At 31.4% G+C, this 24,856-nt stretch overlaps 2 protein-coding genes across 4 annotated transcripts; one reads left to right on the top strand and one right to left on the bottom strand.

The window, feature by feature from the left end:
* LOC11416406 (UDP-glycosyltransferase TURAN) lies at positions 1-4,711 on the bottom strand. Of its 2 annotated transcripts, XM_003596140.4 has the most exons (17): positions 4,592-4,711; positions 4,341-4,456; positions 4,012-4,045; positions 3,517-3,572; positions 3,296-3,436; positions 2,600-2,748; positions 2,388-2,477; positions 2,216-2,282; positions 2,054-2,117; positions 1,857-1,971; positions 1,600-1,766; positions 1,409-1,519; positions 1,264-1,325; positions 1,050-1,102; positions 874-949; positions 494-622; positions 1-336 (listed from the first exon to the last, which is right to left on the bottom strand). In XM_003596140.4, exons 1-17 carry the CDS (start codon positions 4,641-4,643, stop codon positions 319-321), a joined length of 1,500 nt encoding a protein of 499 aa, XP_003596188.3. In that variant the 5' UTR covers positions 4,644-4,711; the 3' UTR covers positions 1-318. The 2 variants fall into 2 exon arrangements, with proteins under 2 accessions (XP_003596188.3, XP_039686577.1); XM_039830643.1 differs by lacking the exons at positions 4,341-4,456; positions 4,592-4,711 and having other exon boundaries at positions 3,296-3,471.
* On the top strand, positions 4,708-11,670 carry LOC11410390 (DNA polymerase zeta processivity subunit). Of its 2 annotated transcripts, XR_003009298.2 has the most exons (7): positions 4,708-4,845; positions 4,931-5,011; positions 5,378-5,490; positions 7,182-7,371; positions 10,020-10,238; positions 10,390-10,446; positions 11,188-11,670. XR_003009298.2 is itself a non-coding variant. In XM_003596141.4 (6 exons), exons 1-5 carry the CDS (start codon positions 4,815-4,817, stop codon positions 10,217-10,219), a joined length of 615 nt encoding a protein of 204 aa, XP_003596189.1. In that variant the 5' UTR covers positions 4,708-4,814; the 3' UTR covers positions 10,220-10,238; positions 11,188-11,670. The 2 variants fall into 2 exon arrangements, 1 of the variants encoding a protein (XP_003596189.1); XM_003596141.4 differs by lacking the exon at positions 10,390-10,446.
* The last annotated feature ends 13,186 nt before the right edge of the window (positions 11,671-24,856 follow it).

Raw genomic sequence — 24,856 nt, forward strand, 5'->3', positions numbered from 1 at the left:
TTTAGTATAAAATAACCTCACTTTTACTGAAATATATTATGAATCTCCGAATCGGTACATATTAAAAGAAAATAAACCCTAATTCAAATAAAACAAAATTTTCAGACTTCTATTTACAACAAATGCAGCAAGTCAACATTAGACAGATGTTGGAGATTGCTGCATACATATTCTGTTGAAAGTAACTCTGACTTGAACATTGTCGAATCATATTATTAGCATATGATGCTAATCAACCATCTATAGGATCAATCAAACCAACAGATTTACCAAATTTTGCTGTCATTGGTCAAAAACGTCTTCTAAGAACACAGAAAATCAAAATCTTGATATAACCTGCAAATTCAAATGTTCCTAATTTCAGGTTAACAGGAATAACCCTTTAAGGCAGCATATAAAAAGGTGACCGTAGAATTGGCTATGAATCATACATATGAATGATAGAATTGAAATTGATTATGAAAACATGTAAAGCAAAACAGTATGAACTTGCCTCGGTTATCAGTGGCTTTGCATGTTCTTCCCATTCAGTAACCCACCTTGATGAAGCACCGGTATCTAATGCACCTGATTTGAGAACCTTCAAAGAATCACACTCGTTGGGAAATCCCTTGAAGAGTGTCTACGTAGATTCAAAAAGAATACAAATTAGTATTCTCATGATTAGACATAAATATTGTCCAAGTTGTGAATCAAGAACTTAAAGAGATAAAACAATCTAAAAAAATGAAATGCAATGTCTATCTGCATCTAATATCTAAATGTACCACAAGGATGCAAAATCTGAATGCACACAGATAGCTAAGATATAGTTTATAAATAGATCGTGTATTATCTAGTGAATACCGTACATGTAATCATAAACAAACTTACCAAAAGTTCATCTGCTAGCTCTGAAGATGAAGAGAAGAGAAGACCATTTTTGTCAACGCTAACCAGCTCTTTAATGCTTCAAGAAAGTAAAAGATTTGAGGAGTAAATGAAATGAACATAATGTCTGAACTTCAAAAAATACAAACATCAATTTTAAAAGGAAGTACATAGCTTACCAAGAATATGAAACAGCACAAACAGGCAGTCCACAGCCAAACATATCAACAACCTGGTACAGCCAACGAAGAAAAATTAGAAATATGCTGAATGACTTCATCACGGATAAAAACTACTTTCAAAACCAAAGCAAAGTTTATGGCATGAAATGAAGAATAGCCTATACATATCACATCACATCTTTGTTTATCCAATGATATATAACAAGGGTACCTTCATGGGAAGGTCTAATCCTGAGGATGAAGTATGTAGACAAACACCTAGATCAGCTGATCCTGAAATTACTCAAAGATGTTAACATCAAATAATTCACGACTGTGCAACGAAATTTTCAAAATCAAAGAACAAACCAACGTACCTAGCAGTAATGGATAATCATCAGCAGACAGCCACATGGTACGAAATGCCACACGTTTGAGCTTCAATGACTTTATTTTAGCCTCATACTTTGCTTTTTCAGGACCTTTACCTTTATCAAAGAAGATTCTTCGTTAAATAGTTCCTTATGATTCTCAATGCTTCAGAAGGTGAAATAAACAAAAATTATACCAGTGATGACGAACAACAATCTCGGATATAAACATTGTTTTCCGTCAGATATTTCTTTCCAAATGACCTCCTCATCTAGTGAATCATCTTCATTTAATATAGCAGCAACACGTCTGTCATACATTAAAGCAGCTTCTAAGAGAATGCCAAAATCTTCATCAGGAGTCCTGTATTGGGGTTATACGACATAAATAAAACATATATACCGACAATTTTAATGCTACCAACGCATGCAATTAATTAAAGGATAAACTTACCAGCTTGTGCTGCTTACAACAAGTGCAGGTCGGTTTGGCTTCAAACTTACGTTTGAACCAGCCTCAGTTGTGAATAAAGTCTCATTTTGAATTTGGCTACTCATCAGTGATGTTCCTGCAAGAAGCAAGGACATTAACAAATAATATGCTGACAACTAAGATCAATATATATATTGGGATTGTAAAAGCAATCTCACCGTTGCTAACACAATCTCCAACACCAAGAGGATGATAAAAGTGTTCATTCAATCTGCAAAACAACTATAAACTATCTATATTGTATTAGGAAATCTTGAAGAATGCTTGGTAAAATATGTAACAACATTCAGAGTCACTAAACAATTGGACAACTGTATCACCTTATGCCTCTCCTCGAGTGAAGCCGGATGAAAGAAGTCGGGGGGCTGGTCATACAATACCGTAGCACTATGAAGTTAAGGAATGAACACTAGATCAGATTGATTCACAGTTCACAGAAACAGTTATATGTTAAAGGAACAATATTTTTTAACTTTTAGCTGATTCTCTTACTTAATTCCCCAATTTTGAGCCAATTCATGTTGCATTGCTTTTGTTACGCATAGAGAAGTGTCAGCCATTTTACCATAATGCTTCTCAAACCTAAATGGAGTCAAGAAAATTAATCACATTAGCAACAAGTTTAAGAAAGCAAAAGTCATGAAAGAGCAAATAGAAAAATTCACTTCAGCAAATGTAAAAATTTAAAAATGATAAACTAATACCATTTGTATAAAGAGACAAAACGGCTATTCCTTCCAAGGGACATTCCAAGTAAAGTATATCCAAAATTATGCCAATCTATAACAAATGACGAATTCCTCAACCAGCTAGCCCATTTTACTGCCACCAGAGTTGGAACGGAAGGAGGATTCTGCAAAAACAAAGGAACGGGAGAAATGAAGTACAAAACTACAGAATCATATTGTTGCTAGCTCCGGTTGTTTGGCTTCATTTTTCAATGAATCATTACACATTTAAGGCCTATTTGGATTGACTTATTTGAGCTTATCTACCGGCATAAGCACATGTGAGACTGTTTGAGAGAACATATGGAAACAACTTATGACATGTCCATAAGCTCTCCAGGATAGTTTAAGAAAACAACTTGTAGCTTATATGAAATCAGTTTGACTTTATTTTATCTTTTGTTATCGAAATAACTTATATATAAGCACTTATATGATAAGCATTTATGCCATAAACACTTAATTAAACTGTTTATGATAAACATGGCCTAAGTCTATCCAAAAATCAGAATAAACACCAAACTAATCTAATCTAACACAAACTACTAGGCAATTATGGTATTTATTTAGCTTCTGTAATATTTCTCAAATAATAGCCTCATCCAATTTTCAAGTAGACATGCCTTGTTACAGTAAATCTAACTTAAGCAAGAACAAGTAGCATTGACAAACCTGGACAATAAAAATATCAGGAGAAGGTATCTTTACACAAAGGTACCAAAGAAGCATAACAAACTGAATCAAGGGCTTCAACAAAAGCATGAAAGGTTGAAGTATCTTCGGTAAGTTTTGACGTGCTGTTGGCCACTGCTTCTGAAAATTTTGAGAATGTTCCAAAACTAAATCAACTTTTTGAAAAAATTTGTCCTCACAAGATTGCTTCATTTACATACCATTAGGTGAATATGAATAGATGGGTTGGCTAGAAGTGAAGTATGAGGCTCTGAACCTGTTAAAACATTGAATACAAAAACTTTTTCAGATTGTACTTGAAAATTAGCAATTAGCTCCATGTTGCACTAATAAAATCCAACTCAAATGGTTCATTTTAAACAATTCCAATACAGAAAAAGCAGGATTGAGTTCATCTCCACTATGTTGTCAAAACACTACAGAATAGCAGAATTTGAACAAATCGCTATTGTTTCAGAATAAGCTATTTAGTACAAAGTATTGTCAAATAACGGCTATAGTGACACTATAACAATATAACATATCCAAATTTGAACAAACTGCTATTTTCCATGATCCGTGATTGACAACACTAAGAGACAATCACAAAATTTTGAATGATAAAAAATTTAATACATCAATCTCTCGTTTATGTATCTCTCTCCAAATGAAAGGGACCGGTGCTACAGAAGATCTCAACCCGAAAAAAAATTTACCTCCATATGCAACGATATCTACCTCCAGAAAAGCCTGAAATGACACATAGAAAAGCTATTAGATCAATCAATCAACAGTACAAATAAAATCATTACAAGAACTCATAAATCAATACAAATATAATAACACTCATGTCATAGGAAATCAAATCAAAGTGGATACTTAGCTTAATTTCTATACACTGAATATGTAAAACTGTTTTCCACAAATTTTACATGATGAGATGTGATTGAATACACAGGCAATGCATGCAAATTAAATTCTTAATTAAGTTTTAATATAACATGTAATTATCAAAAAATTGGAAATTAACAAAAAAATTCAAAACCTGATTGGAGAGTGAAAGAGCATGGTACTGCATTCTTGGGCTGCGTCCAATGTCACCCAAAACAACAACACAAGCCCTCCCTCTTCTTCCTCCTTCCATCTTTTCTTTACTTTTTCCTAAAATTTTCAAATTTCAATGTTAAAACTCAAAATTAAATTCTATTCAATCATTCATCAAAATCCAAGCTTTTTCAATCAAAATTCAACATTAAATAATCAAAATTCAAACGAAAAACAAAATAAGAATCTCACCTGCCATTTTCGCTGTTGGTAGTGACAGAGAGAGAGTCATCAAAAGTAGCATATAGAAGGAAAATAAATTCGGGTCAAATGACCCGATTTGAAAACGGGTCGAAATTGTGGTAAAGTTGTTATTTTTATCGAACTTTATGACCTTTTTAGAAAAGGGGTTTTTTAGTTTATCAAGAGTGGGAGAGAAATTAGAATTGAAAATTGAACATGGGAATTTTTTGTAATGGAGCGAAGAGAGAATCAAACTCCACAAGGTTTGAAATTTAGCAACTAAAGTTTTGATTTTGAATTTGATTATTGTGTTTTAGTACTAATTAAGAATGTTTATTAATGTTGCAGGGCAAATAGGTCGGGTTTTGGTTGAATTTTTGGAAGTTGCTATTACCTCTGTTGTTTTTCTTAAAGGGATTTATCCTCAAGGTTTGTGTTCTTTCTTTGCCAATATGTTTAGTCACGCCCCAGATGTCCAATACTAGGTGCGAGTGGGTGCGTTAAGAGTCTCGCATTGGAAGAGATAATACTTTAACATGATTTTGTTAGGGGTGGAGTAGAATGAAAATAGTTTATGGACTTTTTATTATATTTTTTAGTTGAAGTTTAGTTTGGCACTAAATTGAAGGTGTACTCTTTTATGTTTGTTTGGCTGCTTGCAAAAATAAGAAGCAATGATTTTTGGCTGCACAGTGCAATTTAAAATTATTGTATATATATCCTTTTGGTTTATTTGATAACTGAACAGAATAAATGATTGGAATTGATTTTTTTTTTATTTTGGTTATGGTGAAGGTGCTTTTGAGAGGGCAAGGTATATGAATGTGGTGGTCCAAAGGGCTTGTCATCCTCAGCTTAGATATTACATACATGCCACTGTTTCAGGACTTCTTCCCTTTATACAAAAGGTTGGTCTTTTTTAATTGTTTAATTTTTTTTCACTCATCCTAATATGTGTGGTGTTGTTTCAATTGTGATGTAGAATTCAGATATATCTTAAATGAGTATATTGTGCATGTTATTTGGTGATGAAGATTTGTTTTTGTTTCATTGTTGGTGATGGCAAACCATTGTTGGAGTTAGAGGGTTCAGACTTATTAATTATTGAGAAAAGAGGAGATGCACTGTTTGTGTAAACTAGTTTTACACTGACGTCCACATCAACTATTTTGCAGTTATTTTTATATCGCGGTTAGAAAGTGGTCTTATGTGGCAATATCATGAGTTCTAATTGGATGTAGGTGTAAAGCTATATTTTACATCAATGCATGTCTATTAAACTCTAAATTATTATAGTTTCTGATAAATCTGGAGGTTTGGTCTTAGAGCTTTTGGCACCCCCACATGCCTACCTACAATAATCTCAACTTAGAGGGGGAAAAGGAAGGTGCTTTCCTAGCTACAACAACCATTTACCATAAGATCAGTACTTCAATTAGTGTCTTTTACTCAGGGACATAGTCACATAATTCGCTCCAGGAACCACTAATAAGTAATGCGTGCCCGTTTGCACAAAGGTTAGCAGTTTTCAAAATATGGCAGTTTATGCATAGGAAACCTAAGGAAGATGAAAGAGTAACTTGAAAGACCAAGTGGAGAGAGAAAACACTTATCAAAGGAAAAAAACCAAAGTAGGGTGAGAGAGAAGTCTAAGTGTAAAACTATATAACCTTAGGAAGATAAGCAGTGCTGCAAACATGGAGGATTAAATACACTAGAATTTCAAGGCTTAGAGTCACTGAACTATATGCAATGCATTATCTTTTTTATTCCAAATGGATAAACACTAATGATTCCATGTATTTCATTTTTATTTATGATATTTTATATCATTCAAGTATAGTTTTTAATTAGATAAAATTATTGGTAACATTCTTTAATGTATTAGAACTATTATGAACCCAAAATTATCGACAATATACCTCGACGTACCGGATACTTACTAGGAAGCATATCCATGTACCAAAGAGAATTGAGAACCCGGTGAATATGTCTCTGGCTCCAATTTTGTGGAGAAGTTTTTTCTTTATCTCATACCGAATGGTATATTGTCTGAAACTAAAAATCCGACACCTTGTTTTCACTTTGTTTTATGTTTTAAAATATTTGTACATGAAATAGTGATAAAAAAAAATAACTTCTTTTGTTTTTACTGTTCCCCACAATTATTTGAGACATAAAAGTAAATTGAAAACAATGAGACGGTTTTGTAATTAAAATGAAAGACAGAAAATGCTTTATAGCCAAACAGATACTTAGATTTATCATGTTTCTTTTATCATCAGTGTTTAGAGCTATGTTTCAGATGTCTTCTATAAGACCGCTGCAATCATAGTACGATCTTATCGGTGAAAAAGGCTATGTTAGAATATAAGCATTTATGTTTAGTTTATTAGCACTTATCGGTGTTATATTGTTGATATGCTAGGGTTTAGGCTATTAGTTATTGTCCAATTACATCCTATTGTGTAACGTATAGCTCATGCGCCCAATTTCTCTTGTACACTTCGTAATGAAAATAAAAAGCACTCTCTTCTGATCTTTTACCCAGCTGCTATCTTTTGTTTTGCTGATTTTTTCATTACCTTCCATTTACTAGGGCATGGTTGAAAGAGTAGCTGTTATTTTCTTCAATGCTGATAATGTTCCACTCGAGAAATTTGTTTTCAAGCTTGCAATGAACCTCTCCTATGGTTCAGCTGTGGAAGAGGTTGATCTTCAGCTCTCTCTCAGATCATTTATGAGCAAGCTGTCAATCTCGGAATCTCTAACTAAGAAGCTGCCTCCTGGTAAGGACAGCATAGCCCGTTTGTTACAAATTATTTGAGAGAAAAATGTTTTAGTTGTTCTGATTGTGCTTGTTTAAGCTTTTTAAACTATGAATTTAAAAAAAAAAAAAAGATTTTTTCTATAGAAATGAGAAGTTGTTTAGTAGGTTTTGGAAAAAATCTGATTTTAATGAGTGTCGTTGAAGAGAGAGAAGATTAAAAAACTGATTTTCACTGTTAAACAAACACAATAGATTTTGCTTCACATAAAATCTCTAGATTATTTTATCTAATGCTCTGTAATCACTTTTGATTTGATTTAAATCTTCAACAAACAGGCTCATAATCATTCTGCAAAGAGTTCTGTTTCTCTTTTTCTTGTCTTTCTCTGGGTTAATTGTAATTTTAATCTCTGCTATATGGTCAAGGCATGGTTATGCTTCCTGTAGAAAAAATAAGTTCCATATCAAATTAAATAGAGAAAGCTAAAGTGTTTATAAGCAAGGTGAGGTGAAGTCCACTGATATAGACCTTTTGGACCTCGGAACTGCATGGCTTGATCATTAGAGCCCAATATACAAACACTCCTCCAGTTGGGCCTATGCTAAAAACCAAACATGATATCTGAGCCTGATGGCCTAATAACTTGTATCAATCCAACTAATAGATAGAAAATGGGCCTCTAAGAGTCCGTTTGGTTCAACGGAGGGGAGGGGAGGGGTTTTAATGGAGGAGAGGGAAAGGGAGGGAAGGGGAGATATATCAATTAAATATATGTTTGGTTCAAATGATGGGAGGGAAGATATTTTAATTAAATATGTGTTTGGTTCATAAGGGGAGGGGAGGGGAGGGATTTTAAAACCAAATTACTTTTTTATCCCTCTAACCTTAAAACAATATCATGATTTTTATATTATTCACTTCATAAAAATTTAAACATAAAAACTCGTAACCAAAAACTCCATAAATAATCAAACACAAAAGTTCTAACAAAATATTAGATATTCATAAATATTAGAGCACTTCTAAAATAATCTAGTACAATATAAAAATATTTATAAAAAATTTATTGTTAAGATTTTTAAAATATATTTATAAAAAAATCTTCTACAAATTTTATTAATTATGTTTTAATATATAATACAATTAAAAACTATAAAATAAATATATCAAAATAAAAAAAATAAAAGCAACGTTAGTCAAAAAAGTGAATTCACGTAAAAAAAATTAGAAGACAAGAATATGCAGTTCTCGATAAAAAAAAAATTGACATTGGCATGTTACAAAAAAGATGGTAATAAGCAATATGTTGAAAACACTTAAATTTTTAATAAGGACGGTTTTGTCATTTAAAAATAAACATGTGGATAATTATGTCAATGTAATTAAAATTGCATTAACTCATCTCTCTTTCCCTCCCCTCCCCTCCAAAAAACTCCAATTTGAGGGGGAGCAATAAATGAGCTTATGAGGGATTTTGCTCCCCTTCCTCTCCCTCCCCTCCCCTTCTAAAAATTGAACCAAACACAATTTTTAAAATATTCCCTCCCTTCCCCTCCCCTCCCCTCCCCTTCAAAACCCGCGAACCAAACGGACCCTAAGACTCAAGAAGTACAAGATTAGGCAAGCTAAAAATATCAATAAACCGATGGCCTTTAAGATTTGGAGCAGTTTTATCCATCCGGATGGGAAAAAACATCATTTTATCCAGATTTATCCATCCGGACGTGAGAAGCGAGAAATAAAAGTATAATTCTCACATCAGATATCATGTAATAGATAATGCTAGAGCTCAATTAGTTTAGACCTTTTGGATCATAGTCACCAAGCTTTGATCACTAGAGCCCAATCTACAAACACTCCTTAAGTAATGAAATCCTCAATTATTGGTTGAAAATTTAGGTTCTTCTGTTGTTTGACCATCCAATTACCTATAGAACCATCCTTCAAAAAAAAATTACCTATAGAACTAGTTATGTGGCCAACAATTTACATGCATGAATTTACTATTAAGTAAAGAAAGTTAATTTATTTAAATGTGTTATTTTATATTTAATCTTTTTTTAGGAGTTTAAATATACTAAAGTCACTTATGGGTCCATTGAGATCACAACTCGTTAAATTGTCATGCCGTGTATATAAATTGTTCGCCAAGTCATCAGGTCATCACACTTGTTAGTAACTGAACAACAAAAATACAAACATAATTTTCAATTAAAACTGAGGATTTGATTGCTTTGAACAAATGAGGGACCTAAAGTGTAATTAAGCTTTTCTTTTTCAACATTTTCTCATACTTTTCTTGCTGTAAATTTGCAATAATCCCATATCTCATCATCTATTACAGTTGGTATAGATTGCTAGTTTAGAATCAATTGGAAGTAGTTTGTCAGTTTTTGTAGTGTGTGTGTGTGTATAGAGGCTAAGGGCCTGTTTGGATTGACTTATTTGAGCTTCTCTATTGGCATAAACACTTGTGAGGCTGTTTGGAAAAACAGATTATAGCTTATATGGAAACAGTTCGAATTTATTTTATATTTTATTATAGGAATAGCTTATACTTAAGCACATATATAATAAACATTTGTGCTATAAACGCTAAATTAAACTATTTATCCTAACATTAGCTAAAACCTAGGTCTAAACTTAATTGTGTCGACTCTAAACAGATTGCAGGTGGGAGATAACTGCTTATTTTCGATCCATTCCGGAGGCCGGTACAAGCAAGGAAGCAGACTTGTGGATCCCAACCGACACAAAGCAGTGGCAGCAACCTCCACTTATAACCCCTATCAAGTCAATGAGTAGTGAACCTTTGTGTTTGCAATTGTACCTGGAGCATCCATTTTTATCAGAATCTTTGCTTTGAGAAGGGAACTTCAAGTCTGGTGAGAATATAGGGACAATTTTTTTACTTAAAATTTAAATTGATGGTGTTTTTCGCTTTATGATGCTTTTTATTCATTAGATAATCAACATACACTAAAAATAAAAATTGAAGGTTTCTTCCACTAATCAATCAATAGTTGCTTTGTGAAGGTTGGTAGCTTAAAAACTACAAGCACAATTTTTAAATGGAAGTAAAAGATTATGAAGGTAATTAAATAACAATAATATGAATTGTGAATAATACACATATAATATGTACTACAAGATTGTAACAATTGCTCTATGTATTTTTGGATATGAAGTAACGGTATTGTCTAGATAGTAGATAGATGGCTTATGTTAACGGATATTAGTTCTTTCCCAGTGTTGTCAAATAGTTGCTATAGCATCAATATAGCATAGCGTTGCGGAATTTGAACAATTCTGCAATACGATTTTAGTATAGTGTTGTCAAATAGCGGCTATAGTGGTGCTATAGCACTGTAGCATAGCGAAATTGGAAGAAACTGTGATTTTCTGCAATCCAGAACGACAACAATGATATTTCCTGGAACAGTTTGACAGAAGCATTCCTCATGAAAATTAGGTACATTTAGGAGAGTCAATTTTCTATTCTCTGGATAAGTGGTTCAGGTTGTAACCTATATTAGTCAAAACATGATATGCACCATCATCAAAGATAAATAGAGCAAATCTCTTTAATCATTAGGGCCAACCCCTCATGTGATTTAGTTATTGGTACAATTAAGTAGAACTCTCGATAAAGAATATGGTACATGGGCCAACCATTAGGGTCACTTGACAAGAATATGTCACCTTTTAAACAGTCCATGTAAACAAAACAAGATTTTCAATTTACTCATTTATATTATGCTTTAAAGTTTAAAGTGTGTGGATACTACTATTGCAGATATCTATTGTTTCTGAAACTTACTTTTAATCACACAGGAACACCTCATAATCATCTCAGTGCACTTTTGTTTACACATGCAATGGTCATTATTGGGGGCTAGTGGTTAGAAAGCATGTTCTCAATATCTGGAATATTAAAAGAACTTTTTACCAGCACTGGAGGGCCTCCATTGAACTCTCCCCTAATGAAAAGTTGCTTACTTTTTGCTGTGATTTGAAGGTAGGAGAGAGAGGATTTTGATAATGTATTTTATGGATGGACACTGTAAAAGCACTATGGTTGATGTAGTCTCTTTCAGTTGGTTCAAATTGTGTTACTTGAGAACATGCTGTTAGAGAATTATTATTAATTTTGAAGAGCTTCTTTGGTTTAATAACATAGGCAGTAATACTTGTATGAATGTTTTAAAATACTTTTGGAAATAGTTTATGATGTGCACACATACTAGAACTCAATTTAAACATATGTGCTGAGTTTCTAGATCTTATGGGAACCCAATTCGAGTCCATTTATGTAAATTCAGTTCACGTATTACATGCAACATCTGAGTTTCTTGATCTAACGCAAAATCAATCCAACCATGTTTACACAAACGTAATTCAAATACGTTTACGCAAACTAAATTCATTTACCTTTACGTATACTCAACTCGAATATGTTATAGAAACTCAATACAAGTACGTTTATGCAAACTTATTTAAATAAGTTAACATATTATGAAATTTTGAGCTTTTTAAAACCTGACAGGGGATGTAACTTGAAATTTTGGGGTGAAACTAGAAGTTTTCTTAAAGGAATCATACATCATAACATGAAAAAGCAGTCACTAACTATGGGAAACTCTTTGAACTTTTGTTACATCATCAATGAGAAACAAGGTCATTGGTTACGTGACTAGTTCAAATCAATTGAAGAACTATGTTTTTTTTCCTTTTTCTTTTTAGGTGACTTTTCTTTTTGCTTTGTATGAATTGGAAAAGAGACTAGTGCTTAAAGGTGAAAAATCAACTTAATAGATATCAGAATATGACTATAGTCTATATTAGATTCCATTTGGAGAGTTATTTATAGTGTACATTGATTAAGAAGCCACTATAGGAACCGAATCAAATTTTGTGAATTTTCAATGTGTACAAGCTAGGGGCTCTTGCATGTTCTCTACAATGGTGGATTTGTGGTCATCCAAATTCTTCTCCTTTGTGTATTCATATGAATGTGATATGATACTTAATAGAATAAAGGAGCTTCTTTATTCCTTCCTACCATCAAATCTTTTAACTTGGTATAGTCATATATTTATAGATATGCATGATTTGTCCACTTGAGGTACCAATGCCTTTTTAATGTGGAAAAATATTAACCAGTATTCGAGACACTTATTAAGCACTTTAAATGGTAACTTTTTAGAATATTAGAAAGGAGGTCTATACATTTGTCTATTATATTGAAGTACCAATGTTGGTTTGTCTAAGCAACAATTAAGCTGATTTTCATTAAAAGTCTAAGTTGTTGTTAACTTGATTTCTTTTAAAAAGTCTAAGTAGTAACTATAACTTGATTTCCTTTAAACAAAAAGATGAAGGCAGAAAATAATCAAATAACCTAAGTAATAATAATATCACATATTATTCAAAGAAAAATGTTAATTTGTGCCTTAAGACACATGTTAAGGCGCATGTTAAAGATTTCATTAATAAAAAATATGTATCGGAAATTATGTTAATTTATTGCTTAAAGAATTTAATATTAATTTTTTTCAATTAATACTTATTCAAGTTAAATGATCTTATTCAAATGGTAAAACACACTATTTGGAGTTTTACATTCTTCATAAAACATTTTTTTGCAATCTTTCCTACCAGTTTTTGCATTTAGGGCTATGAATATTTAATATTTTAAAATTCACCTTTTTTAAGCCTACACAAAAAAAAATGCATTAATTATGTATTGGTCTTATTCGATACATGTCATTTTCAGGTTTAAACCACTAGGATCTGTAACTAAAAGACACTCATTTCGATGTTATTTCGTGTCTGTTTTTATTATTAATTGACGTGTGCATTTATGTCTGTCGCACACACTTTTTTGCTTCACATGCATGCATATCCATGATTGCATTTTATTTATTTATTTATTTTTAGTTAGCAAGAAAACAAAGTAAGTCTATTTCACCACCTTGTTTTTTTATTTTGATTGTGGCATCACTATTTTTTGATCACCGACTTTGTATTTTACTGCATTTTTTCTCATATATCACTCATCATTTTAAGACATGCAATTATATTGTGCTTATCTTTAGATTTTAGTTGAGATATGTACAAGATATTGTAACATCACCATTAAGACTCGTTTTCAAGATTGTGTGATCATCTTGAATTAGAGAAATTAGTGGGGGAGAAAATTTCTATTATTAACATCATCACATTTACAATATTCATCTCAATTATATGTTATAGTACACCTATTTTTATTTTATTTTTTTTGCAATTATATATATATAAAGGAAGGTAGAAATTTAATTGCCTTCTAGCCATCTTTTTGTCACACTTCTTGTCAATTTATGATGACAACAAACTAACTCTACTCCAAGGAAGAGGCCAACAAATTATCTGCACCTTCATTTAATTTTATAATAATAATGTGTTATGTGTCATTATTAATTGCTGGCATATCACCCTTATATTATGACATCAATGAATGATAAGCACATGGAGAGTGTTAACCTCATACTACACATTCTGTGATGACAATGTAGAGTGGGGGCAATTCTAGCATGTGTAGTCACTATCTCTTATTCTATTATAAGGTTAAAAGAGTCAGATATTATTAAAATGGGACATTGCTTCATCAAATAGGTCAGATTGTTAGTTTCTTATTCAAGTGGATATTATTGTCAATGAGGCCCAATACACCTATCCTGCTTTGAAAATTGATGTTCCCAAGTTAAAGGTTGTTATGAAATACCACGAAATTATTAATATAATCTTATTGACAGTTAACTCTTGATCGATTTTAACTATTGGTAATAAACCAACGATGAAATTTGGGATTAATTTTGTCATTTCATGGTGTTTATTAGCATTGAGTGAAGTTTGAAAAGCAATTTTCTCCTAATTTTGTTCAATATGGCCCTATTAATTTGTTCTTACACAAGTGCAATAAACTTAATATTTTAGATAGTGTAAGATCATAATAATCTTCATGTGGTAAGTATAGTTGATAGACTAAATAGACCTCAATTATGGGCAAGTAAAATTAATGGCAATTGTAAATAATCGTAGGGTTAAACATGTTTTCAAATTTGGTCTCTAAAAAAATTGACTATTTGTAGTCTACATCTTTTATAAAATAGGCTTTTTTAGTCTTTATGGAGGGGTTAAAATCACTTGTTTTTATAAAAGGTAGGGACTAAAACATTAATAAACTTTGTACAGAAACTAAAATCAGAAAATGAATAAGCTAAAGTGACTTAAAGTATACTTTATCATGATTATATAATAAGTTTTAAGAAAAAATTCCTTTATAATTGATTTTTAAAATATCATACTTTTTAAAAGGGATATTTACAAAAAGTAGTGTATTTAGAAAAAGAAAAAAAAAGTATTTTTTTTAAAAAAAATCAATATATTCAGCTAGAAGCCAATTCAATTCCAAGATGGGGTATATCAGCATTTAAGTTGCTATAACAAAATGGTGAAATATTATAATCTATTTATTGTATGGTAGGGTATCCTTGATTATACTAGGTCCAATTCAAGAGGAAAAAACATATTTTACCAAGATCAAAATTAAGGGTCTACTTCCATAATGTTGTTAAGGTAGAATTGGAACATGAAACATGTTACCATTTTTGTCCACATGCACTGAAAATAGTATGCCTAACAACCAAGTCTAAATTGAATTGAATGAGTATGATGTTGCATTTTGATGTAATTTTTGTATCTTTTCATTGATCCTCCACTGAATGATTACTGTATTGTGAATTGATTAGACATTCTAATAGTGGAAACAACATTAAGGAGGAGACATTACTTTAGTGTGAAAACACTGTAACCCCATTTTAAAAGCATGAGGGAAAAAGATGAAATTGATGGTTTACCTAAAATAATGTAATTACTTTCACGCCTTAATTATGATTATACTTCTTATTAATTCTTTAATTTTAGACAGACCAAAAAAAACTTGTTTGTTAGTTCAGATGGTAATGACAATGCATAAAATATGTAAAGTAAGGATTCGAATCCCGATCACTAAAAAACCAAAAAATCTCGTTTAAATAAAAACAGACCAAAAATCTTCAATTGGAAATTACCAAAGCCATATCAAATTGGTTTGTCAATTCCAACAATAAAATATTAGACTGTTTCTTTTCTCACCTTATAAGTTTCTCACGTGCCTTATACAGTTTGAATTTTAAAATTTGAATTGCACAAGAATCCTATAAAACCTCCAAAACACGTTGAAATATTTAAAATTTTATAATTTGAATAGGGCGCACGAGAAACTTATAAGGTGGAAAAAGTAATTACCAAAATTCTATGGTCCATTATCACTGTGGGCCTGATTTTGCTCACTCACCAAAAGTATTGTAGACAGCACAATGTGATAAACTCTCTCAAATTGATGATAATACCAAATATTTTCCCCTCATAATATATTCGTCAAAGAGTGATGATAGCTGGTCGAATCTCAATTCTCTCATGACAAATGTGAGACTTTGGAGAAGTAAGAATGGGGATATGGAACAAAAATAATATATTTTCATCTTTTCATTTTCTATATAAGTAAAAATATTTGAAGTTGAAAAAAAATAGGGTCAGATGGTATATGTTAATGTCAACTTTGCTATTGTTCACAAAATAACTTCAAATTTTCTATGTCATGGTTAGTCTAATCTCACCCCCAGCTAGGGCACTAGTTCAGACTTAGCTTCTACTTACTTTGTAGCAAGTCCAGCCATTATTAGAACCTCTTGCTTTTTCTGCGGATTTTGGTGTAATTTTCGCAGGAAATGGGGATTTTGCCAAGGATTTAGGTTTCAGGTAAATGTAATAGCTTCGTGGATAATTGTTTCCTTAGGATTTTAGGATCCGCAGGTAGGAAGTAACATTATATGGGAAGTCTATAAAATTATCCGCAAGAAATGTGCAATTTTTGTTCAGACTATAAAATTCATGCCCCCCTCCCCCACTTCACAAAATATCTTCTAAATTTATTTAATTCATGCACTTGGAACAACTCATAATTTAACGTGATTTTCAAATATGTTTAATTGAGTTGAAATATGAATCGTTAGAATTTGATCAGACTATTGCAGCGCCTAGACAACCCTATACATATGACATTAGCAAATCTTGAATTCGTTTAAATCTAGTATTAGGCAATTCTACACATTTATGCGGTTGATACATCGATGATTGTTTAATCGAGAGATGAATGGTTTAAATTTTAAACTAGGTAGTTTAAATATTCTTACCGACTACTAACAATCCAAATTCCAACTAAATAGTATAACCAAGGTGCTTACAATTTAGATTTTGGAGGAGAGGCTATTGTAGACAAGAAGGAACTATTAAAACACTTTTAGACAAAGTCCCTACTGACAAGAAAGGGAGATAGAAAGGATGAAGAATGGCAAAGGCATAATCATTTTACCCAAGATGAGGGGAAGTTGGGTTTGTGACCACAAACTCCAATAGTACATTAATGGGATGAGTAAGCCTAGGTGGACCTTAGCACATGGAAATTATGTTAGTGGGGAAAGCTGATTGTTACACTTGCACAAACCAATATGTCTAAAAGCAAGAGAAAAACAATAGTTAACAAAGTTTGTCACTCCTTTTTATTCTCATGTTTATTTTAGTTTTCTTTTCCATGTTTCACTTTCATTCATGGTGGGAGAGAGAGGGAGGAGGCTTATGCTTTCAAAAATGCAATAAATAATAATGTCCTATTCTTTAGCATTACTCCACCTATCGCACCAAATCCATTCATGTAAAGTAAACTCATGGAAGGTCATTCAAATTCCCCTATAAAGAAATGCTCATTATGTGAAATATGATTTTTAGGTGAATGGTTTATTGTGCCTCTTTTTTGTAATTGCTTACAATGACCCACCATGTCTTTTCTTGACAATATATACATATTGATATTATCACCCCATTATCCTTTCAAAGTAAAGTGAGAATCATATCATAGAATGTGAAAAAGTAATAAAAGATCAAATTTAAGATGCCAACAAAGCACTTCCCATTATAGAATTGCATCATCCCAAAATAAATTTCTTATTAACAAAATTAGGATGAATTATAAAAATATAAAATATAGGAGACCAACTAACTATCAATGTTACACATGATAACCTTAGGTTCTCTTTGTGGGCATTTTTGGTTAAGAAAGGAATATATCTAAAAACAGAAGCCTCACTCACATTGGCTTAAAAATAAAGAGAATGAGACTTTAAATAATGCTTATTGGTATGACCATCTAAATTAATTTGATTTAAAAAAGAAATTTGATTTTTATTTAAAAAATTAGGCCGACCTCAAATATCAATATGTCATTGAATATGATTGAAAACCAAGAATTCCATTCTTTGGATTTTTCAATCTATACTTTTCACTATAGCACCTTTAGACTTTGAGATTCACAATTGTTATGGTGGAGACATAATTGGACATGCTACTTTGGGAGCCAGCTTCATTTCAATTAAATTGCTCACCATAGGTTTTATCATCATAATTTTTAAATTTTTAAGTGACTTGTGATATGGGAGAGAATTAGTGGGGTCCTCTCCTCTTTAAAGATGAAAACATGTGTTAGGATAGAACAAAAGGAAACAACAAAATCAATTCTATGATGATGGACCTAGGACTAGTACATGAGCATGCCCTCTTTCACAAGGGAAGAAATTAAGTTAGGTTCCACATCATGGACCCCTCCTATATATGCCTTCTTTAATGACATCCATATTCTATGCTTTGTTTTGTACTATCCCAATATTTGGAGCAGGTCCACCCAACCCCCAACTGAAATTTTGGAATATATATATACACACATCATTATATATAATTATATATACCACCGATATGATATAGACAACTTATGTGTGACACACATTTCTAACCCTTTTGCACAAAGTCTAACACGTCTACACATTCTTGAACAAGATAAAATAAAAGAAAGCAACATGGCATGGGCCAAGATAATTAGAAAGGTCTCCTATCACCTTAGCTTCTCGATAAAATTTATATATAATTGTGATGTAACATTGGTTTAAGTATCATTGTCCTAATTGGAGGATAGGTGCGTAGTGTGTACGTGACGAAGAAGGATATTTGAATTGAACCTGCCTTGGATAATTAATTAATTTCAAATACTAATTTTATGAGTGGATAGATTAAGATGTTTAATTAATGAGCAATTTACTCATAAAAATGAATTGTCATTGGAAGGTGAAGAAGATGGAGAAGGTGGGATGTAGGGAGGTTTTTAGGTTTGACCCCACATGAAATTGATGTGTGATTCTATGTCGAAAAGGGAACAAAAGCAATGAAAGTGGGTTAGTTTATTCACACGTCTTTGTCTTAAAAGGGAGACATGGTGCACTATAGTATAGTGTTTGTTGGATTGCCTTTTTCCTTAGACAAATAAATAAATAATATTACTTATTATTATGAAATTGATGTTCAATTATAAGTCATTTGTTTGATTTTTAAGTTAGATTTGACCCCGTGAGCTTATCTCAAATAATAGGGATATTGCATAATTTATGCAGGGGTTGAGGTTCGAACCATGGACACCCCCACTTCTCCACATTTAATTGTGTAAGCTACAACCACTAGGCTACTAGACAAAAAAAAGTTAGAGTTGAGTGTCCTCAAAACTTAGCTCATTTGATCAAAGATAATGCATAATATATGCAGAGGCCGAAGTTCAAACCTCAAACACCTCACTTATTCACTTTTACGATGAATTTCTCTAGTTGTTAAGCTATTTGACTAAAAGTTAGATTTGACTAAAGTTAGATTGTTATGGTGTGTAAAAAGTTTCAATATCAATATTTATTAGTTTAATTCTAATAATTTTTAATTGTTTCACATTTAATGAAATACGACATGAATATAAATTTATTTGTGGAAGTAATTATTATCTTATATTACTTCTATGTGAAATTGATTTTGGTTGAATGTAAGTTAAAGGTAAAATTATTCATATTTAAATACATTTATGTATATATAAATTACATAATATTTTTGAGCGTTGAAATCAATTTTAAACTCAAAAACTTTCATTTTTAGCTTTAAATTCAAATTAATTTTTGAGACAAAATCAATTCAATTCATGAGTAATTAAAAAAACAATTTGAATCTCTTTAAAAATGAAATCAAACATACACTTAATCCAAAATCATAAGAGTCATGCTTGTTAAAAAAAAAAAAACATAAGAGTCATGGTACGAGGTATTTTTTATTGGTTGAATTTTTTATGATGATTTGCGTAAAGGCACTTCAAAGCTTGAAAAAGTTGGAGGATTCCAATGTGCAATGCACCACTCAACCAAAACACCTTCATGAGATGTACCGTTTGACAAATCTCAATTATCTTCACAAAGACATCAATTTAAACACAATTACCATTTCTTAATTAGCAAAAATGTCAATGTGGATGCACTATATATTATGTTTAATTGATTTAAAACAACCGTCATTTTCCATTGCAAGTTAGTACAATCAACAATCCATATAACTTTTTTATTATTATATTCCTAGGTATGTTATTTGCCTTGTTTAATTATGTTTAGACTATGTTTAATTTAATTTAAATATTGAACTAGAGCCAAATGTTCAATCACGCTTAAGGTCAAATCATACTTAGTTTTCTTAAATGAGTAACCCATATAAACAATTTGAAAATGACCAAAAAAATAGGTTAAATAATGAGTAAAACAATGTTCATTGTACCAATTTGGCGGTTCATGATGGCTCATGCTGCTATAAATAGACGGCTAAATAATGGTGCCAATCGTTGAAGACAAATCAAGAACAACCTTTCAAAATTTATCAATTATTTAGTCAAAAAAAATCATCATTTATATGGTGTCGTAGTGTGAAAATAACTCCTCTAAAAATAAAAAAGAGAAAGTGATGATGCATATATCATTCATTATGTAAGTGACTCAACCACTTGGATCTTTTGTATAAATGTTTAAGTAAATATATACATGGTAGCTTGTAAACTACTTGTCATAGTTAAACATAACTCCAAAATGAATAATAAACTTTTAGCACTCCCTTTTTTTTTTTTTTTTTCTATTTTTCTTAATTGAATTCACATTCCCGTATTTTAATCTTGATTGAATTTTTTTTAGATAAATTGGCCTTAGAAACTTACGAGTATCAAAAAATGACTCGAGATTCAAAAGACATTTATATACATAATTACATATTATTCATCGATGAAATCTTTATGCATGCCAACATTCAAAGTTAAACTCACACTCTTACACCCTTATAAAATACTACGAGACAAGACAACTACTTACCAATTAGACCAATCTGTATTGTGAATTAGGGCTATCTTTAAAAATAAAAAATAAAAATAGGACTCTCTTTCAAAGCAATTAGAAGACAAGCATATGACATAGTAAGACAAGGACCTCTAAATTTCAAAGTACAATAGTTGAAAATGTGAAAGAAAAAAATAAAACGACCGCCAAGAATATGATATCTAACTATAACATAACAAGATTCTTTATGGGCAATCAAATTCAACACGGCAAATTGATGGGAAATAGAAAATATATCGATCATTCATTTGAGGGGTCAGGTCACTATATCCATTGCCAAATAAATGAAAAAATTGTTGTCTAAGCATGGGGTGATGAGGTGACCCAATTGAATGATTCCACAATTTATTATTGAAAAAGGAAAAGATTAGTCAATTTCATCAAGTATGATCCATATAGAGGTGGGTGGTATAGACAATTTCAAAGAGAGAGAAAATAAAACATGATATGAGTTGTCAATGAATTATAAAATAAAACACTTATTTTGAAGTATATAAAATTAATTCAATGATTTAATTTGTGATCAAATGCAGGCCCATAATTAAATACAGAAGAAATATGGACAATCTTTCAGCATCACAGATCATGTCCACTAGTGTCTGAAATCTAAGCCTACAATTAATCAAATAAAGTATTTTTTAGGATAAAAATTTACATTGTTTATGGTAAAAAAAAGCATGCCCAAAGCGAATCATTTCTTGTGATTAGGTAAATTATTCATTAAATCTTGCCAGCATTCCTAGGTAGAAACATCCTTTGTAAATTATTCTATCTCTTATGAATTTTTTTATAATTATTGAGGTGGTGGTGGTAAGTCGAAGTCTAAATGCTAGGTGATCAATTAATTTGGCCATTAATGATAGTACTTTTAAATTTAAATATACACGTACTCGTATTTTTAAAGTATGAAATGTTTAGTTTCTTTGTGCAAGTACAAATTATAGTTGAATCGTAACACAAAAAACAAATAACATTACGTGTGGATAATTATTTTATTTAATAAAAAAGGTAAAAAATTCATAGTTAAAATAAATGGAAATGTGAATAATCAAATTTTGTCAAATCAACTATTGGATTTTTAGTTAGATATCATTATGATTAATAAAAAATATGTTTAATTTTATATATCAATATCACTAAAAATTGATGTAACTCCTCAAAATTTTATGTTCGATTCTCCGCAATTTTTTAAGAGTGTTCGTATTTTCCATATTCTAATATTCTACGGATACGATGAATAAACAAGACGATATAGTGTGTGAAAGTCGTATACCAAATTGATTAATCAACTTTTCCTAAAAAATAAAAAATCAATTAACTTTATTCTAACTCATTTTAATTAACTTTATGCAATCAAACTTAATTACAATATTAAATTATGATAAGTGGGAATCACATTCACGTGTTTGGAGAGCTGCCGGTCACAAAGGGACAGATGGTCCTAATCTAGTAGGACCCACATAGACCCAAAAAGATCCCATCCTACAAAATCAAATAAAAATAAATAAAATAAAAAATCTCTCACCCATTATTTTTGTATTGTCCTTGTTAGGGACTCTACCTTTGGCATTTGTACCTGACCTAAGTTGGGTCCACTTCAAGAGGTTGTGGTTTCTTGTGTCCCTAAACTGCATCAAATCAACAAACATTATATTATAGCTTTTATTTTTCTGTATGAATACATAAACAAATTTTGGACTATCTAAGTAGTGTTTTAATTTAGTGGGACTGTGACACTGTATGTATGGAAGGTGGTGGTGACTGGTCGATTGATATGGAAAATTTTCTTTGAACAATGAATGTGAAACATAACATGGTGACTACTGCTAGTGCTAGCTAAGCTACTTGCTTTTCCAATGAAGTGGAGTAGATGGGGGAGGGTAAATTATATAGTAGTAGTAGTATTTACTGTTATATTCTAATTTACTATTTACTATTATTTGCTGTTTTGTAAGGAAAATGAAAGTACTATTTTGCTGTTTGATGAATGTGACCAAAGATAGCTGATTCCAATGTGATCTACATGGTTGGTTACTATTGCAATTTGTCTCATTTATTTGTTTCATGATTTTGGACTTGGAGATTACCAATATCATAAATATTACACCAATTCTCAAATATAAGCTATTTTTTATTACTCAAATTATAAATTTCTTAAAAAAAATTAATGTTTTTAAATTTAAATTTCATTTTTGGTGGCCCCTAGTATGGTCCCTTTTTTTAAAGGTCCAACCATGGACCTCATAAAATGACCGGTTATAGCAGGTTCCCATAGCTTCTTCCAGTTAAAAACATTACCCATAAAGGTGCATCAATATCTATGCGTGGGTGAATTTGAAAGACATGGAACTCCCAAATTTCACTATGCATCTAATTTAAGTTTACAATTTCATTTTCTGTGGAAGTTAAGAACAAAGTTTATGAGTTTTTTTGTTGTTGTTGGATTTGAAGTTTATGAGCTTTTGAGTCAAGTTTGAATAACAACTCACACATTAAGTTACAACTTCTCTCATCACATAATCCAACCCATAGAAACCCATACTCATCTTATGCTTAAGATATGTGAACCCCACCACTCTCCCCCTCGTCATCTCCTCTTAACTTGCAACCCCAACAAAGTGGAATTGAAGAGACGAAGCAGAGAGAAGAACATGGAACTGCATCTACCACGGGCTATAACAGGTCATATTAGAAGGACCACAGTTGGACCTTAAAAAAAAAGGACCATATCAGGGGTACCCTTCATTTTTTTACATGAAAGAAGAGGGTAAAAAAGAAGTAGAATGCAAGAAAAATGAGAATTGCGTCCCTACAAAGGATAGCGTCAACTTCTAATACAGAAGTCGGACTAAGTGATAGCCTGATGAAACACAATTCAATTATCTAAGTTATTAGTTCTCATTTGTGCTAAAACATCCGTACGAACATTTCTTTCACGAATAATATGATGTAGAGATATGGTTCAATCTTTCTGTAATATGAATTCTTGAAGAATCTTTAACCCATTAGCATCAAATCGAGATGTTTCTCTAAAACGTCTGCACGAACATTTTATTTACGAACAATGTGATGGAAATATATGATTCAATCTTTTTGCATGAATTCTTGAATAATTTCAAACTCATTGGGTGCGTTTGATTTGCTAAAAAATGAAGGACATGACAGAACAACTTCAGTTGTCCAGTGTTTGATTTGTAAAACTGTTTCAGGTACAGCACATACTGGAGTCAAGGGTCAGGACAAAAACTCATATTTTTGTCCCTCACCAAACCACATCACAACTTTTTATCTCACGTGCAAGTTGTCTAAAATACTAAAATAGCATTTCGCACCCCAAAAATTGTATAAAACAAAAATTTATTCCATGTCATAAAAATTTGTCATGTATTGTTCTGTCTTATGTTGTGCTGTTCTGTCTTGTACTGTTCAGTCCAGTACTTACTGTTTTGCAACCAAACACACCGATTGATACAATAATGAAATTGAGATGTTCCTCCTGTAATGGGATGATCAATTGAATATAAATTTCACTTTAAATTATTAAGACAAGTAAATATCTTGATAGTTGCAAAGTTAGATTAGTACACATAACATACAAAGTTAATGAATATAGAGTCAACCTTCAATTTTTTTATAAAAAGAATACGATAATTCGGAGTTTGAACGAAAGGTTTGAATTGAGATTCTTTTATTCAAAATAATTTGTTTTCTATGGAATTCATTACCTATTTGAATCGAATTGCTTAATTTAAAGTTAGTTGTTTTTTTTTTTTTTGTGGTGTCGGGTTTTGAACTTAAACCTTATATATATTAAGCATTGTTTCTATCAATTGAGTTAAGCTCACGATGACTAAAATTAGTTGTTTATCACAATTGGTTTTATCCAAAAATGACATCCACGTTTTGCACATATATTATATAATTAGAGTTAGTTATTTATATCTTTCTTATTATAGTCAAATTGAATATCATGCCAAATTATCAATAGCGACTCATTTGCTACTATTGACTTGTTCTTGCCACCCAAACAAGCCCTCACGACTCTCACCTCTCTTTGTGACCTCTTACCTCTTATCATCTTGCATAATTATCTATTTATCATCTTGCATCATCTAAAATGCTTGAATCGTTTTTCA

Source organism: Medicago truncatula, chromosome 2 (genome assembly GCF_003473485.1).
Source record: "Medicago truncatula cultivar Jemalong A17 chromosome 2, MtrunA17r5.0-ANR, whole genome shotgun sequence".
NCBI lineage: Eukaryota > Viridiplantae > Streptophyta > Magnoliopsida > Fabales > Fabaceae > Medicago > Medicago truncatula.

Coding starts and splice junctions, on each gene's coding strand:
- LOC11416406 (XM_003596140.4), bottom strand. CDS start 4,643: ATGCTACTTTTGATGACTCTCTCTCTGTCACTACCAACAGCGAAAATG. Junction 4,457..4,591: donor ACCAACAGCGAAAATGGCAG/GTGAGATTCTTA, acceptor TGAAAATTTTAG/GAAAAAGTAAAGAAAAGATG. Junction 1,326..1,408: donor TGATTATCCATTACTGCTAG/GTACGTTGGTTT, acceptor GAGTAATTTCAG/GATCAGCTGATCTAGGTGTT.
- LOC11410390 (XM_003596141.4), top strand. CDS start 4,815: ATGGAGCGAAGAGAGAATCAAACTCCACAAG. Junction 5,012..5,377: donor TAAAGGGATTTATCCTCAAG/GTTTGTGTTCTT, acceptor GTTATGGTGAAG/GTGCTTTTGAGAGGGCAAGG. Junction 5,491..7,181: donor TTCTTCCCTTTATACAAAAG/GTTGGTCTTTTT, acceptor TCCATTTACTAG/GGCATGGTTGAAAGAGTAGC.